The 15,276-nt window shown below is 37.4% G+C and overlaps 1 protein-coding gene across 1 annotated transcript; it reads left to right on the forward strand.

Annotated features, from left to right (window-relative positions):
• The first annotated feature begins 1,236 nt into the window (after nucleotides 1-1,236).
• LOC149010467 (potassium transporter 5-like) lies at nucleotides 1,237-6,732 on the forward strand. Its single transcript, XM_089161785.1, has 8 exons — nucleotides 1,237-1,660; nucleotides 1,768-1,993; nucleotides 2,138-2,386; nucleotides 3,915-3,965; nucleotides 4,315-4,575; nucleotides 4,713-4,880; nucleotides 4,964-5,218; nucleotides 5,321-6,732. Exons 1-8 carry the CDS (start codon nucleotides 1,466-1,468, stop codon nucleotides 6,268-6,270), a joined length of 2,355 nt encoding a protein of 784 aa, XP_089017911.1. The 5' UTR covers nucleotides 1,237-1,465; the 3' UTR covers nucleotides 6,271-6,732.
• The last annotated feature ends 8,544 nt before the right edge of the window (nucleotides 6,733-15,276 follow it).

The raw sequence follows: 15,276 nt of genomic DNA on the forward strand, positions 1-15,276 counted from the left end.
GATATATTTTCATATATGCTCAACATTATCATCTTGTGCTTCGGTCATCATATATACACATAACATTCTTTCATTCTTTCCCATCATCTACACCTTAATTGTTGCATATAATCCAAAAATATATTCCACAGTACTCTAATAATTAATGATGTTTAGAAGATAATTTTGATACTAAGGTAATTCAAATATAATAATTAGGGGGGAGAGAGAGGTGTTGGAAGGCATGTGGAAATATTCTTGCAAGATTAGCATGGAGATTCTTGTTTCATAAAATTTATTTGATTGAATTTCCTAACTAGCTAGCTAAGATAGCATGCACTAATGTGGGGTTTATCATTTTCGTTCTTTTTAAGTTTGGATCCATAATTTTCGAACGAGGGAGAGGACTATCTCACAACATACAAATGGGTGGGGTTTCATTTTTTTTTGGGTACAAAGGGGCTTTATTAAGCCAGGAGATTGGGATATTAATATTCTTCAGCCAGAATTGAACCCACAACTTCTTTACTAAAAAGTATTGGTTTCACCACTAAAACAGCTCTGCATTGGCTGGGAAGTTTCATTTTTAAATGATGGATTATACGTCTTAGAAGTGACTCATATTTATTATGTGATGGGAAATTCGTATTTTATGTATTTTCTTTTATTTATTTATTTTTTAATTATTTGTTTGATTAATCAATGCTATATTTATTTATATTCCCTTAAATTACGGGTATGGCTAACGTTGACTAAACTTTCATGTATAAGATATTAATTTGCCACTAGAGTGACATCACTAAAAAATAAAAACTCAATGATCAGATAATTTGCTTGGAGATCATGGTAGCGCATGCAATACAAATATACACGAAATCATTTGCATTTGTTAATAAAAAACTTTCTTTTTCTTTTTTTAATTTAGCAGGCGTGATGCACCAGTATCTGTCTCTCTCATCCTTGACATACAAAATTTCTCGTAAGTTTTGTCCCGTTATTGGTTTACATCATCATTTTTTTTAAAAATATTGTTTAGGTGCTGCGTAATTAATGCGCTGTATATGTAGAGTGAACGGTCGAGATCGAGTTTGGATCGATTTCGATAGTCTATTTTCGAAAAGCGTGTTTTTATATTTTTGAGAAATGGATTGTTAAGATCGAAATCTCGATTTGGTCATTCGTTCGTTGCACAATGCTATCTATGTAATTATTACGCAGCAATGAAGTCGAGCCCATGTCTGAGTATGGACTTTGAGTGACTGAAGATTTGCCGTCATAACACGTAAGATGGTTGTTTAGATTGAACGGTTGTGATCTTGCTACTTGTATAATCGAAATGGTCAATAGACGGGATGACTAACCGGTCTATATAAACTCTATGAAAATCCCATTGAAGTCATGCATTCCTTAATTTACGAACTCCAAAGCTCTTCCTTCTCTGTCTCTCTTTCTGCTCAATTTTGCAGCAGGAAATTAAGGAGTGGGAATGTCAAAAAGGATAAGCGATGATGCGGTGTTGGAGGTAGAAGACGATGCTTCACAGAACGAAGAAACTGGAGTTGGAGTTGTTAAAGAACTGCAAGAGAAGAAGCTTTCATGGCAGAATAATCTCCACCGACATGACTCCTTATACAACGAATCCGGAAAAATTAGTGGCCGTGAAGGCAACCACCATTCCAAGGTCTCTCTACTATTTCTCACTTTCTCTTCTTCTTCGAAACCATACCTGTGAAGTGACTGTAGAAGCTCCTCTTCCTCTTGATTGTGTGTTTTTGTATTATGTTATAGGCGGTGGATAGGGCAACGATCTTGCGGTTAGCCTTCCAGAGCATAGGAATAGTGTACGGCGACATAGGAACTTCACCGCTCTACGTGTACGCTAGCACCTTCACCAATGGAATCCAGAACAACGACGACATACTTGGAGTTCTGTCGCTCATCTTCTACACCATCACTCTTCTCCCTCTCACCAAATATGTCTTCATCGTTCTTCGAGCCAACGATAATGGCCAAGGTCGGTAACTAGTTACAATTTGGTCAAACTGATCGATCGAGATCGATATTCGATCATAAATTATATTATTGCCTTTTTTTTTAATGATAATTTATATAAAATGTTAACTCGATCTTGATCTTGATGTGCTGTGTTAATTGGTAGGGGGAACGTTCGCGCTATATTCGTTGATATGTAGGTACATGAAGGTAGGGTTGATACCGAGTGAACAAGCAGAGGACAAACAAGTCTCCAACTTCCGATTGGAATTACCAAACAGCCGCCTCCGACGAGCGACGATGTTGAAGGCGAAGCTTGAGAAGAGCAGAAACGCCAAGTATATCCTCCTCTTACTCACCATGTTAGGTACCTCCATGGTTATCGGTGACGGCATTCTCACTCCCTCAATCTCAGGTACCTAGATCTCTCCATCCATAGTTTAAATCGATTTTCTCCTGCTCTCCCGATTACCAGGGGATTCAGGTGTAGTATTTTTAAGAGTTGTTCTAAACTTTCAGAATTATTGTGCAACACTGAGCTACATACGGCCACGATTGAATGAATGATCTAGGACCACCCGATTCTATTTTTTTTGCTTTTTTTATTTTATTGTATTTTTTTTTTACTTTTTCGGCCATACCTTCGTACCTGGAAAAAAAATTCAAAATGAGTTGTCAAGATTTTGACTTCACTCACCTGATTCGATCAATGATCGTCTTTAGTTTAGTGCTCTTGTGCATTAAATGCCTAGCCCTGAAGTTGAACACCAAATTGTGATGCCCATGTGATGCCTATGGTGCTCACTATTAGAAGAATGCCACTTGCATTTGATTAAATCTATACTGTAGGTCTCCTTGTAATTTGTAGTCAACAAGAGTCAGGAGACCACAAACTATTAGAAAGACAATCTAGAGTTTTTTTTTTTTTTGAAATGATGTTCATCCGGGCCAGTCTGCACGCACCACGATTACATCTTCAAGGCGTTTTTTATATAATAAATATAGGCGGCTTCAAGCCTTGGCCCCGAGGGAATTCGAACTGAGCCAATCCAGAGTCTTCATACATGCAATTGCATCAACCCCCGGAAGTTGGTTTCTCTCCCTTAATAACTCTCTTCACGTCAACGGCTGGCCGTGCCCGCTGGCAGCTTGGCATGTCGAGCCGTGGAGGTGATTTTTTTATTAAGCCTTCTTTGAAATCAGCAGCGTTTCAAGTCCAACTAATTTAGGTTATAGAGGTCGTTTCAATTTATTCTATTGTTTTTTATTTAATAAAAAACAATTAAAAAGAAAACAACGCATCATTGAATTTGGTTCCTCCCTATCCACCTCCTCTATACAATTATATATTCATATTTGCATGGGTGTGTGATCTATACTATCTTGATATAGTAAGAATATACTCTATATAGGTGGGTTTCACCCCCCCCCACTTTTTTTTCTCCCCCCCTTTGGGTAGAGAGACGGACCTTTTCACCCCCCCCCCCCCCCCCCCCCGGCTTCTTGTATATAAGTGATTCATGTATCTACTCCAAAATACTATTGTCCGTACCGGAGAGATCCGGGTAGAGATGGAAGGGCTGATGCATGGGGGTTAATAAACTAGCCGAACCATTATGGAAGGCCGGGTAAGATATGGAAATGGGCTGATGCAAAATGGTGGGTTAATAAAACGGTTAAAAACCCAACCCCTATGGGGAAGTTTTGGATTCTTACAAGTGGCACTAATATTCCCACTCTCATCCCCATATAAAAAGCTCCTATCAAAAAAAAATAAAATAATGATTCTGGGCTGATGCTGAGCCCCTGTTTTTTACTCTCTCAAGATACTTTCAAGAAGAAGAACGTTACCTAGTTGTGCACTTTGACATTCAAATATATGTGTTTTGGTTCTAACTTGAAGTTATTTTCACTTGCCAATTTTGACCATTGCACAACGCCAGTCTTATCAGCAGTGGGAGGCATCAAACAAGTTTCGTCTGCAGTGAACCAAAGTATGTATCTGTATCTGTATTTGTTACCTTTGCTCTTTAAAATTATGATGTAATATATTTATTGAAATACCCTAACCCAAAAACAGAATCATTTATCAAAATGTTATGCGAGTTAGGGTTTTTCTTGAGCAATTGGAATTCGCATCTTGGGTAGGGCACACCAAACTCCAAACTAGCTAGGCGATGACATTTTTAAGGGGGGTTGAAACTTGAAAGAGAGCAAAATAGTAGAGAACTATGTGAAGACAGAGTCGTAGTGTTTTAATGTTATTGAAATATTCTTACCAAAGATGAGAAGTCATATGGAGTTTATGTGATCTCACATCTGTTTTGACTTCTTGATATGCAGATGCAGTTGTTGGGATTTCAGTGGTAATATTGATCTGCCTGTTCGTATTTCAAAGATTTGGAACTGACAAAGTTGGGTATAGCTTTGCTCCAATTATTTGTATATGGTTCACCTTCATTGCTGGCATTGGTGTCTACAACTTCATCAAGTATGATCCCTCTGTTGTCAAGGCCCTTAACCCAAAGTACATCATAGATTACTTCCGCAGAAACAAGAAGGAAGCATGGATTTCGCTCGGCGGCGTTGTTCTTGCTGTTACAGGTTACTTTTATCTGTAAACAACTTCATTTGCTGATTCTTGTCTATAATCCAATATTTTCAATCAATTTGACTCTTCCAATCCATCTATCTGATGATAGACTAATAGTAAGAAGTTGTTCGGAAATTGGGTATTGCAGGAACTGAAGCATTATTTGCCGACGTTGGACACTTCACTGTTCGATCAATCCAGATAAGTATGTGTTCAATAACATACCCAGCTCTTATCATGGCATACACTGGCCAAGCGTCTTACCTCCGTAAACATAACGACGAAGTAGGAGATGTCTTTTATAAATCTATTCCAGGTGAACATTGTAGTCTTTTAGTTCTGTTTTTGGAGTTAATTGGAAGAGAAATTCTTAGTTACAGAGTTACAATAATGTTGCAGGTTCTTTGTATTGGCCAATGTTTGTGGTTGCTGTTATGGCTGCAATCATAGCCAGTCAAGCCATGATCTCAGGCACCTTCTCCATCATCCAACAGTCCCTTGCGCTTGGATGCTTCCCTCGCGTGAAGATAGTCCACACATCAGCCAAGTATGAAGGACAAGTATATATACCTGAGATCAATTACTTGCTGATGGTGGCTTGTGTGGTAGTTACCGCTGCTTTCAAGACAACTGGGCAGATTGGGAATGCCTATGGTATGAACTACAAACCATCTCCGCTTCTCTAGTTTTATATATGGACATTAAATTTCGTTTAGTTTCCACTCACAAAAACTTTGTTTCTCTGCTTTTGTCTAGGGATTGCTGTGGTGTTTGTGATGACTCTCACATCATCCGTTGTAGTATTGATCATGATAGTGATATGGAAAACCAACATACTCCTTGTAATTGCTTATGTTCTAATCATCGGATCAGTTGAGCTTCTTTATCTAAGTTCAGTCCTCTACAAATTTGATCAAGGTGGGTATCTTCCCTTAGCATTCGCTTCGGTCCTAATGTTCATAATGTTTGTGTGGAACTATGTACACCGCAAGAAGTACTATTATGAGCTAGACCACAAGGTTTCCCCTGAGAATCTTAGGGAAATAGCCTCAGACCCCAACTTAAACAGAGTCCCCGGACTCGCGGTCTTCTACTCTGAGCTAGTACAAGGGATCCCACCAATCTTCAAGCAATACATTGCCAATGTACCAGCATTGCACTCTGTCCTTGTGTTTGTCTCTATCAAATCACTACCCATAAGCAAGGTTCCTGTGGATGAAAGGTTTCTGTTCAGGCGAGTTGAGCCACGCGAACTTAACATCTTCCGCTGCGTTGTTAGGTATGGATACACCGATATCCGTAATGAGAATGAGCCCTTTGAAAGTGCATTGGTGGACAGGTTGAAGGACTATATAAGTGAGGAATTGTTGATGTTAGGGGCTGAAAATCAAGGTAGTGCAACAGAAGGAAACATTGAGGCATATGGTGAGAGTGTGCAAGCAAGGGAAAGGACTATTGTTGATGAAGAGATCAAAGGTGAAGTAGTGAAGTCTGAGCTTAAGGAAGTGGAGAGGGGATGCCAAGCAGGCATTGTTCACTTAATGGGCGAAAGTGAAGTGATTGCTAGAAAAGATTCTATTTTTGTTAAGAAGATACTGATAAACTATGCTTATAACTTCATGAGGAAGAATTTGCGACAAAGTTATGAGGTGTTTGATATCCCTCCCACACGTCTTCTGAAAGTAGGAAGCACTTATGAGCTTTAGATCAGCAGGTAATGAAGGAGGACTACTACAGAAAGAGAGGAACCACTGCTAACTGTAAAACTCTTCTTTTCCTTACTTCTTTTCACACTGGAGAGGCTTGATGAAAATGAAAGCAAGTTACAAGAGAAGCAGAATTGACTATTCTCACATCAGTGCTAGCTTGTATGTCGATCTATACTTGGAAATACAGGACTTCACCATATATTCAATAAATGGGTCCTTATTCCTCCTCTTAGTAATCGGCATGATAGGATTTGAGATTTGGCAGATTTCCTGTAACGGATTTTGTACATAACTTTTGGATAAAACTCGTGGTTTGTGGTTGTAATTACTTGATCATCTTTTCACTCTGTCATTTGGGATATATGGCTTTGATCTACCATTTGCAATATCTGAAGCTTTGTAAAAGATGTTCTCCACCCAACCAAGCCCAGCCCAGCCCTGGCTTTTTGTCATTTAAACATCTGGGTATTGGGCTGAACTCACTTATAAATAATCTTTTTCCCAACTGAATGCAGTTGATTATGTAATCGATCTGTGATCTGGTTCTTCAACTGCGTAGAACAATATTTGGTAGTCATCAAATATTTCTCACCATTTCCAAGAAATCCTGGACATCAGAGGCCATTTTGAGTGATGTATCTTCATCCTTCATGTTGGGGAATCAAATTCGTGTGCTGATCACATTGATGTTCCAAGAAATTGCATTATGTGATAAGGTGAATCAATTGATGGAAGCAAACAAAACCTCCAACAAATGATGCTAGAGGTTTTGCGCCGACTTCCTACAATGGCTTCTAACACTCATCAAGCAACTTCTACAATAGATGTGAACCAAACTTTTCACATTCCGGAAGAGTGCCAAAGTGAGGATCGTGATGGCTTTTCAAGTTCTACATCCATTCAATCCCAACAAGTGCATCCACAAACACTTTGGACAATTGAGTGGCTAACACGAGCCTTGGAGCAATCCGTTAAAAGCATACGGGTAAACGTAAATGACTTTGATGGTAAGCTTGATCTCGAACTCTATGTTGATTGGATTGTTTCTATTGAAACTTTTTTTTTAAATGGAAAGAATTATCAGAAGAGAAAATTTGATTTTGTAGCCACAAAATTTAAGGGTCATGCCTCGATTTGGTGTCGACAATTTCAACAAAGTCGAGAAAGGAGATGACTCCGCCCAATTAACAATTGGGAGGATATGAAAGAAAGATTAGACGAAAAATTTCTCCCTCTTGATTTCTCTCAAACTTTATATAAAAAAATTCACCATCTTTGGCAAGGAAATGATCAAAGTGTGAATGACTACACCGAACAATTTTTTAAATACTTATGACGTCTTGATTTACAAGAAAATTAAATGATGACCAATTGGTGGCTAGATATGTTAGTGGTCTAAAACTTTTTATTCAAGATGAGATTGCTTTACACCATTTGAACACCTTTAATGAAGCTCACCAATTAGCCATCAAAGCCGAAGAAAAATTGAAGAAAAATTCTTCTAGGCGGTTTGAGAGGGCTCCCAATACTACTATGAGAGCTAAATTATTGTAAGGACTATTCAAGGCCTAGAAGTGATGAAAGACCAAAACCCATGACCAAAGACCAAAATCAGGGTAAAGAAAATTCTAAGGTGTGTGTGTTATCGATGTGGGGATGTTGGTCGTTTGTTATTTTCTTGTCCAACTAAAAAGAAAAAGAAAATCGAATCAATTTGATTGAGAGTGATGGTGACGAAATTACCTATGAAAATGACCAAGAAGACGCAATCCCTCAAGAGTATTGTGATCCCGATAGTTAGGCCGAAAGCCTTGTCATTAGACGTGTTTTGACTGCATCTAAGTGTTTAGAAGATGACCAAAGGCTAAGAAACAATATTTTTCACATTTATTGTACCACTTATGGAAAGAAATGTCTAGAATTAATTGATTCTGGAAGTTGTGAAAATATGGTTTCTAAAGAAATGGTTGAGAAATTAAATTTGACTTGTGATAAACATCTCAATCCTTATCGCATCTCATGGTTTAAAAGAGGAAGTGAAGTCTCCGTTAGAGAAAGATGTTTAATTAAATTCTCTATTGATACTTATTTTGATGAAATTTGGTGTGATGTTGTTACCTATGGATGCTTGTCATGTTTTACTTGGTAGACCTTAGTAATTTGATAGGAAAGTTAATTATAGGGGGAAAAGAACACATATTCATTTGCCTTGAGTGGTAAGAAATATTTTTTGACTCTATTAAAAAAAGTTCCTCCTTGTGGTACCTCAAAAGATGAAAAACAAAATTTTTATCTTTGAAACTCTTTGAACAAGCTTGCAAAGAAAATAGTTCTATGACATATGTTCTTGTTGGACAACAAACATGTGAGATAGCTAGAGAAGAAAATAAACATTCATAAGTGTATAGAAGGGCTCTTAAATGAATTCTCCGATGTAGAAGGAAGAACTTCCGGACAAATTACCACCAATGCGTGACATCCAACACCGAATTGGACAACAAACATGTGAGATAGCTAGAGAAGAACATAAGCATTCATAAGTGTATAGAAGGGCTCTTAAATGAATTCTCTGATGTAGAAGGAAGAACTTCCGGACAAATTACCACCAATGCGTGACATCCAACACCGAATTGGACAACAAACATGTGAGATAGCTAGAGAAGAAAATAAACATTCATAAGTGTATAGAAGGGCTCTTAAATGAATTCTCCGATGTAGACGGAAGAACTTTCGGACAAATTACTACCAATGTGTGACATTTAACACCGAATTAGACAACAACCATGTGAGATAGCTAGAAAAGAAAATAAACATTCATAAGTGTATATAAGGACTCTTAAATGAATTCTCCGATGTAGACGGAAGAACTTCCAGACAAATTACCACCAATGTGTGACATCCAACACCGAATTGATTCAAGAAAGTTTAAGCCCATGTGTCGTTCCCGCTCTTCTTACTCCAAAGAAAGATGGATCTTGGAGGATGTGTGTTGATAGTAGAGCAATAAATAAAACTATAGTTAAGTATAGGTTTCCCATTCCTTGATTAGATGAAATGATTGATATGTTGCATAGTGCAAAAATATTTTCTAAACTTGATTTTAAAAATGGTTATTATTAAATTTGCATCTAACCGGGTGATGAATGGAAAACCACTTTCAAGACTCAAGAAGGACTTTATGAATAGTTTGTGATGCCATTTGACTTATCTAATGCACCAAGTACCTTTATGAAATTGATGATTCAAGTACTTAGACCTTTTATTGGAAAATTCTTGGTTGTTTATTTTGATGATATTCTCATATTTAGTTCTTCTTGTGATGAACATATTAGTCATGTGCGTCAAGTTCTTGAGGTTTTACGAAAAGAAAGATTATATTTAAACATCACTAAATGTTCTTTTGAAGTTGAAAGTGTTTCTTTTTAAGGTTTTATTATCACTTCACAAGGGGTCAAATCGGATGAAGCAAAGTTTAAGGCAATTGTGGATTGGCCAATTCCTCGGTCCGTAACCGAAGTGAGGAGCTTTCATGGTTTGGCTATATTCTATTGACGATTTATGAAAAATTTTAGTACTAATTATTGCTCTGATAACCGATTACCTCAAATCTGAATCTTTTATTTGGACCCAAGATGCTAATAAGAGTTTTAAACTAATTAAGCAAAAATTAACCGGGGCTCCAATTCGTACTTTGCCTAATTTTGGTGAAGTATTTGAAGTTAAATGTGATGCTTCACATATAGGCATTGTAGCCGTTTTAAGCCAAAGGGTCACCCCATAGCTTACTTTAGTGAACAACTTAATGATGCCAAAAGACGCTACTCTACTTATGACATTGAATTTTATGTTGTTGTACAAGCTTTGTGATTTTGGCGTCATTATTTGATTCACAAAGAATTTGTCTTGTATACTGACCATGAGGCTCTAAAGTTCTTGAATTCTCAAAAGAAATTGAATTCAAGGCATGCAAAATGGGTCTCATACATTCAAGAAATTCATTTCCTAATTCACCATAAATCCGGCACTAAGAATAAGGTTGCGGATGCTCTTAGTCGAAAACATTGTCTTCTCGAGACATATCTTATGAAATCGTTGGGTTTGATATTTTACCGGAAAGTTACAAAAGTGATCCATATTTTGCAAAGGTTTGGGAAGAATGTGAAAATAATAGAAGTGATAAGTTTAACAATTTTATGGATACTTGTTCAAGGGAAATCAACTTTGTCAACCAAATGGGTCTCTAAGACTTTATGTCATCTCCGAACTAGATGGTGGAGGTTTAGGAGGCCATTTTGGAAGAAACAAAACTTGAGCATTAGTTAAAGACTGTTAATTTTTGCCTAAATTAAAGCATGATGTTGAAAGATATGTTAAGCAACGTATAGTTTGCCAAAGGGCCAAATGAAAGGTTCAAAACATGGGCTTTATCAATCATTACCTATACCGAATCACCCTTGGAAAGACTTGAGCATTAACTTCATTGTAGGACTCCCAAGAATTCAAAGCAGTTTTGATTATATTTTTGTAGTGGTAGATAGGCTTTAAAAAATGTCTTATTTTATTGCTTGCAAGAATACCTTCGATGCCTCAAATGTGGCAAGATTATTTTTCAAAGAAATAGTGAGGTTACATGGTGTTCCTAAGACAATTATCTCAGATTGTGACAATCGGTTTGTGAGCCACTATTGGATTACTTTGTGGAGACTTATGGGCATTAACTACACTTTTCAAGTGCTTATCATCCACAAACCGATGGTCAAACTTAGGTTGTGAATAGATCACTTGGTGATTTGCTTCGTTGTCTTGTAGGTGACCATCCTCGTCAATGGGACTTGATTCTACCACAAGCGGAGTTTGCCTACAATAGTTCGAAGTGTCGATCCACTCAAAAATGTCCATTTGAGATAGTGTATGGAAGAAGCCCAAGTCACATTTTAGATTGTGTTTCGATTCCAAATCCTAATAAGAGAAATCTAGAAGCGGAAGAGCTTGCAAATCATATTCATGAAATTCAAGCACAAGTTCGAACACAACTTCAAAGGGCCAATGAACGATACAAAGAAAATGCCAATATTCATCGACGCCTATGGAATTTGAAGAGGATGACTTGGTGATAGTATATTTGTGAAAAGAGAGGTTTCCAAGTGGAACATACAACAAGCTCAAGCAAAATAAGATTGGTCCTTGTCACATCCTTAAGAAGATAGGACATGATGCTTATCATATTGAGCTACCCGAAGGTAAGGGTGTCAATACGGTACGGTATCAGTAATTCGGTATGGTACAGTACCGTATCGCATTTCAAACCGCCATACCAAAACCGTACCATACTGAATTTATTCAGTACGGGATGAAAACGGTATTTTAAAAAAGGTTCGATACGGTTTCGGTATAAAATCGGTACGACAAAAATGGAACGGTTCGGTATATGGTACAGTATGATTTTGGTATAAAATCGGTACAACAAAAACTTACTTAAACAAAGAAATGCTTGGAAATTTGCAAATCCTTGTCTTTGGGGGATTGATCGATTGTTTCCTTCTTCTTCTTTTATTATTATTATTATTTCTTTTTCCCTTCAATGCTTCTCTGCTCGAGGATTTCATTTTATTTTTCCCTGTATGTGGCGCATTTCAAGAGAAGCTGACTTATACCATGAAGTGGAGTAGTATCGTTCCCTTCAGTTACTGCTTATTGATATGGATTAGTCTCCACAATCATCTTGCAGATTTTGTCATGGGGGGCCATTAAGGGTGTCAATCGGTACGGTTTTGGTAATTCGGTACGGTACCAACTTTGAATACCGAACCAGAACCGTATCGTACCGTACCGAATTTAAACTGTACGGTACGGTTTTGGTATTTACAAAAAAGGTTTGGTACGGTTTCGGTATTTAATCGGGATGGGAGAATGGTTTAAACACAACATCTAGTGCAGTACAATTTTGGTACGAATGAACTTATGCCACTTTTGTTATTAGTTCATTAAGATCCTAATGAAACTGTGATCAACCAATCGATAGAATTTGAAATTAATAGAGATAAAGCAAGTAAATATAATCAATAGAGACAAACAAGTAAATCTAAGAAGATGAGTGAATGATGAAACGAAAAACTGAAATAGAGAATTAGGGATAGGTAAAGATAAAGTGTTTTAATTGTAAAATTAAAATTTATATCCCTTAATTTGGTACGGTACCAATTCGGTACGGTTTTGGTACGTACTGACGGTATGAGTACCTAAAATCGGAACCGTACTGAAGAAATTCAGTTTCGGTACGTACCATACCGAATTTTGAATGGTATGGTACGGTGCGATGCGGTGCGGTTTTAGACGGCGCGGTTCGGTATGGTTAAACGGTTTCGGTACGCAATTGACACCCTTAGGGGCTATTGCATTGGTTCCAGTTGGGGGTGAAGTTCTTCCTCTGTTAATGCCGTTGTTAGGTTTTTTATTAAAAATCTATATTAAGTTTCAAAATTAGTTTTTTGCATTTCTTTTATTTAATTATTTTGTTAGTGTGTGGGACCCATGAGGTAAGGGTGGTAATGAGGCACCATGAGTAAAGGAGGCCCTTCATGACCTTGGTTATGAGGCTCTTCATGACATTGGTCATGGGTCTTAAAGGTCTTGATCATGGTGATGAGGTGGGCTTACTTTAATGATGGAATTTACTCAAATTCTAACTCTTGACCTCATTTCTCATTTCAACTTCTTGACCATTCGTGGCCATTGTTAAAGGGTCTTTGAATGGATTAAATCTAATTCATTCCAAAGAAGTGAATATGAGAGTTACTTCTCCAAGTAGTGGGGAGGTTAGGTCAAGGTGGTTTATTCTCATTAGTGGAGGAGGGACAAGCAATTGATTCTCCAATTCATTGCCTAAGAATCCTAAGGGGTGTAAAGTGAGGTTTGGGCCTATATAAACCCAACCCTTCCTTGCATGTGGTGTGCTAGAGAGACACTCCTCACTCTCACATTATTTTGTGTTACAAAGTTAATTTCTTTCTTGAGTTGTCAAAGTGTTGTGCTCTAGCTTTTGGCTCCTTGAAGGGACTAGAAGAACTACCTCATCTTCTAGTTGGAGGTTGCTTTATTTTGGAGGAGGTGGTGCGAAGAACCCTTGGTAGTAGGGTGCATCAATTACCTTAAAGACAGCACTCAAGGTATGACTCAACCTCATTGATCGGTGGTTCGTTCGGTTGCAACATCAAGCTCTCCGGATTAGCTAATGATTTTCATCTTTCAATTGTGTTGCAATTTTATTTTTTGTATTTTGTAGAATTTGTAATACAATTACCCCAATAGCCGTGCATATGGGATGGAAACTCTGTTTTTTATCAAGTGTCATCTATCCTCCATGCTTTTTCAACTTCTTATTTTCCTTACCAGCTGAACACCGTCTCAGATGCTTCTTGATCATCTAAACATAGCTGCAATTTAGATCAGCCAAGTCTGAATTGTTTCCTCGATGCATACTTTCAAATTAAACATTAAGCAATCAGAGAACCATCTCGAATTTCATATCTTGTTTTCAATTATTCATTTTATCAGTTGAAAAATCAGATTACCCTCCACACTTGACCAGATTTGTGGACTAAGACTAACCCTACAGTTGGATTTATAGTAATATCTCTTATTTCCAGTTCAAACTAATTCTGGCCTCTAAAATTTTACTATAGATTTTGATCAATCTTCAACTACTACAAAAAGATGGATTAGTTTAAAGAAGCTCTAAAGCTGTAAGCACAATTCTGTAAAATCACTGCAAAAATCAAACACTTTGTCATAAAAAGCAGAAGTAGAAGAACCTGTGTCACAGGGATTCACTTACAATGCAGATGGGAGTTTCCAGAGGACAGGTGAACCAGGTTGGGCATGAAAGGGAAAACGAAGGAGCTAGCTTCAACTAGCAGAGTTGCAATGGCAGAGAGCCAGAGAGACGAATGGATAGAGAGCCAGAGACGAACGAACAGAGAACTCGAACTGAAGGCTGATGCTTGAACTCAAACTAAAGGCTGATGCTTGAATTCGAATTGAAGGCTGAAGCTTGAACAAGGCTCAGCCACTCAAGAGAAACGAAGTCATGAACATAACAAAAGTGTAAAACGAAGGGATTTTGGGACTTAGGGTTATTAATTTATTAGGGTTTAAAGTTTAAAACAAAATTATAGAACTAACCTTAAATACGGTACGAAAATGGTATTTGGTACGGTATCGGTATTCAGTACAGTATATGGTATGTACCAATGGTACACCGTTTGAAACCGAAACTGTACCATACCAAATTCCAGAAAACGGTTTCAGTACATTAAGTACCGAATTTGAGACGGTGCAGTTTTAAGTGGCACAGTTCGGTACGTTATTAAACGGTTTTGGTATTGTATTGACACCCTTACCCAAAGGATGATGAAGTCACAACGGTTTGTACACACTTGTGTTAAAGAGTTGAGTGAATCCTGTAGGGTTGAGTGAGTCCCCACCTTGGGTTGAGAGAGTCCTCAAGTTTTTCTATTTCCTTATAGTATCGTTCAAGGTTAATAATGAAGATCATCATTTTCATTATCTTTCAATATTGAATCTATTGGCTACATCACTCAACCACCTGATGGGCACCTTAGTACGTAGCACTTCACTCTGATGTTTTGGGGCTATATGATCAAGTTTGTATGATAACTAATTGTGGGTCTCTAGCCTCTTATTTATTCTTTTTCTTTTTTTTGGAAACCGGTAATTTCTTTTTTATTTTTTTATTTTTTATAATAGGGGATAGGGACTATTACATATATTACAGGGAGATTCAAACCGGTGACTTCTTCCATAAGAGATGTCGGTATTACCAATTGAGCTATCCTTCAGTCTCTAGCCTCTTACTTCCCAAGCCCTATTAAAGTTGTGCCTTATATTTGCATTTCACAATTTTTGTCACTTATGAATAGAGATACAATCTCTCATGTGATTCCATTTATATGAAGCACCTAAAAAAAAAAAAAAAAAAAAAAA

The sequence above is a fragment of the Hakea prostrata genome, chromosome 7 (genome assembly GCF_041222555.1).
Source record: "Hakea prostrata isolate BN-2017 chromosome 7, UWA_Hpros_2, whole genome shotgun sequence".
NCBI lineage: Eukaryota > Viridiplantae > Streptophyta > Magnoliopsida > Proteales > Proteaceae > Hakea > Hakea prostrata.

Excerpts from the sequence above, each read along its gene's own strand:
- LOC149010467 (XM_089161785.1), top strand. The coding sequence starts at position 1,466 with ATGTCAAAAAGGATAAGCGATGATGCGGTGTTGGAGGTAGAAGACGAT. Across the intron at positions 3,966-4,314 it reads TTCGTCTGCAGTGAACCAAA|ATGCAGTTGTTGGGATTTCA; the intron begins GTATGTATCTGT and ends CTTGATATGCAG. Across the intron at positions 5,219-5,320 it reads GCAGATTGGGAATGCCTATG|GGATTGCTGTGGTGTTTGTG; the intron begins GTATGAACTACA and ends GCTTTTGTCTAG.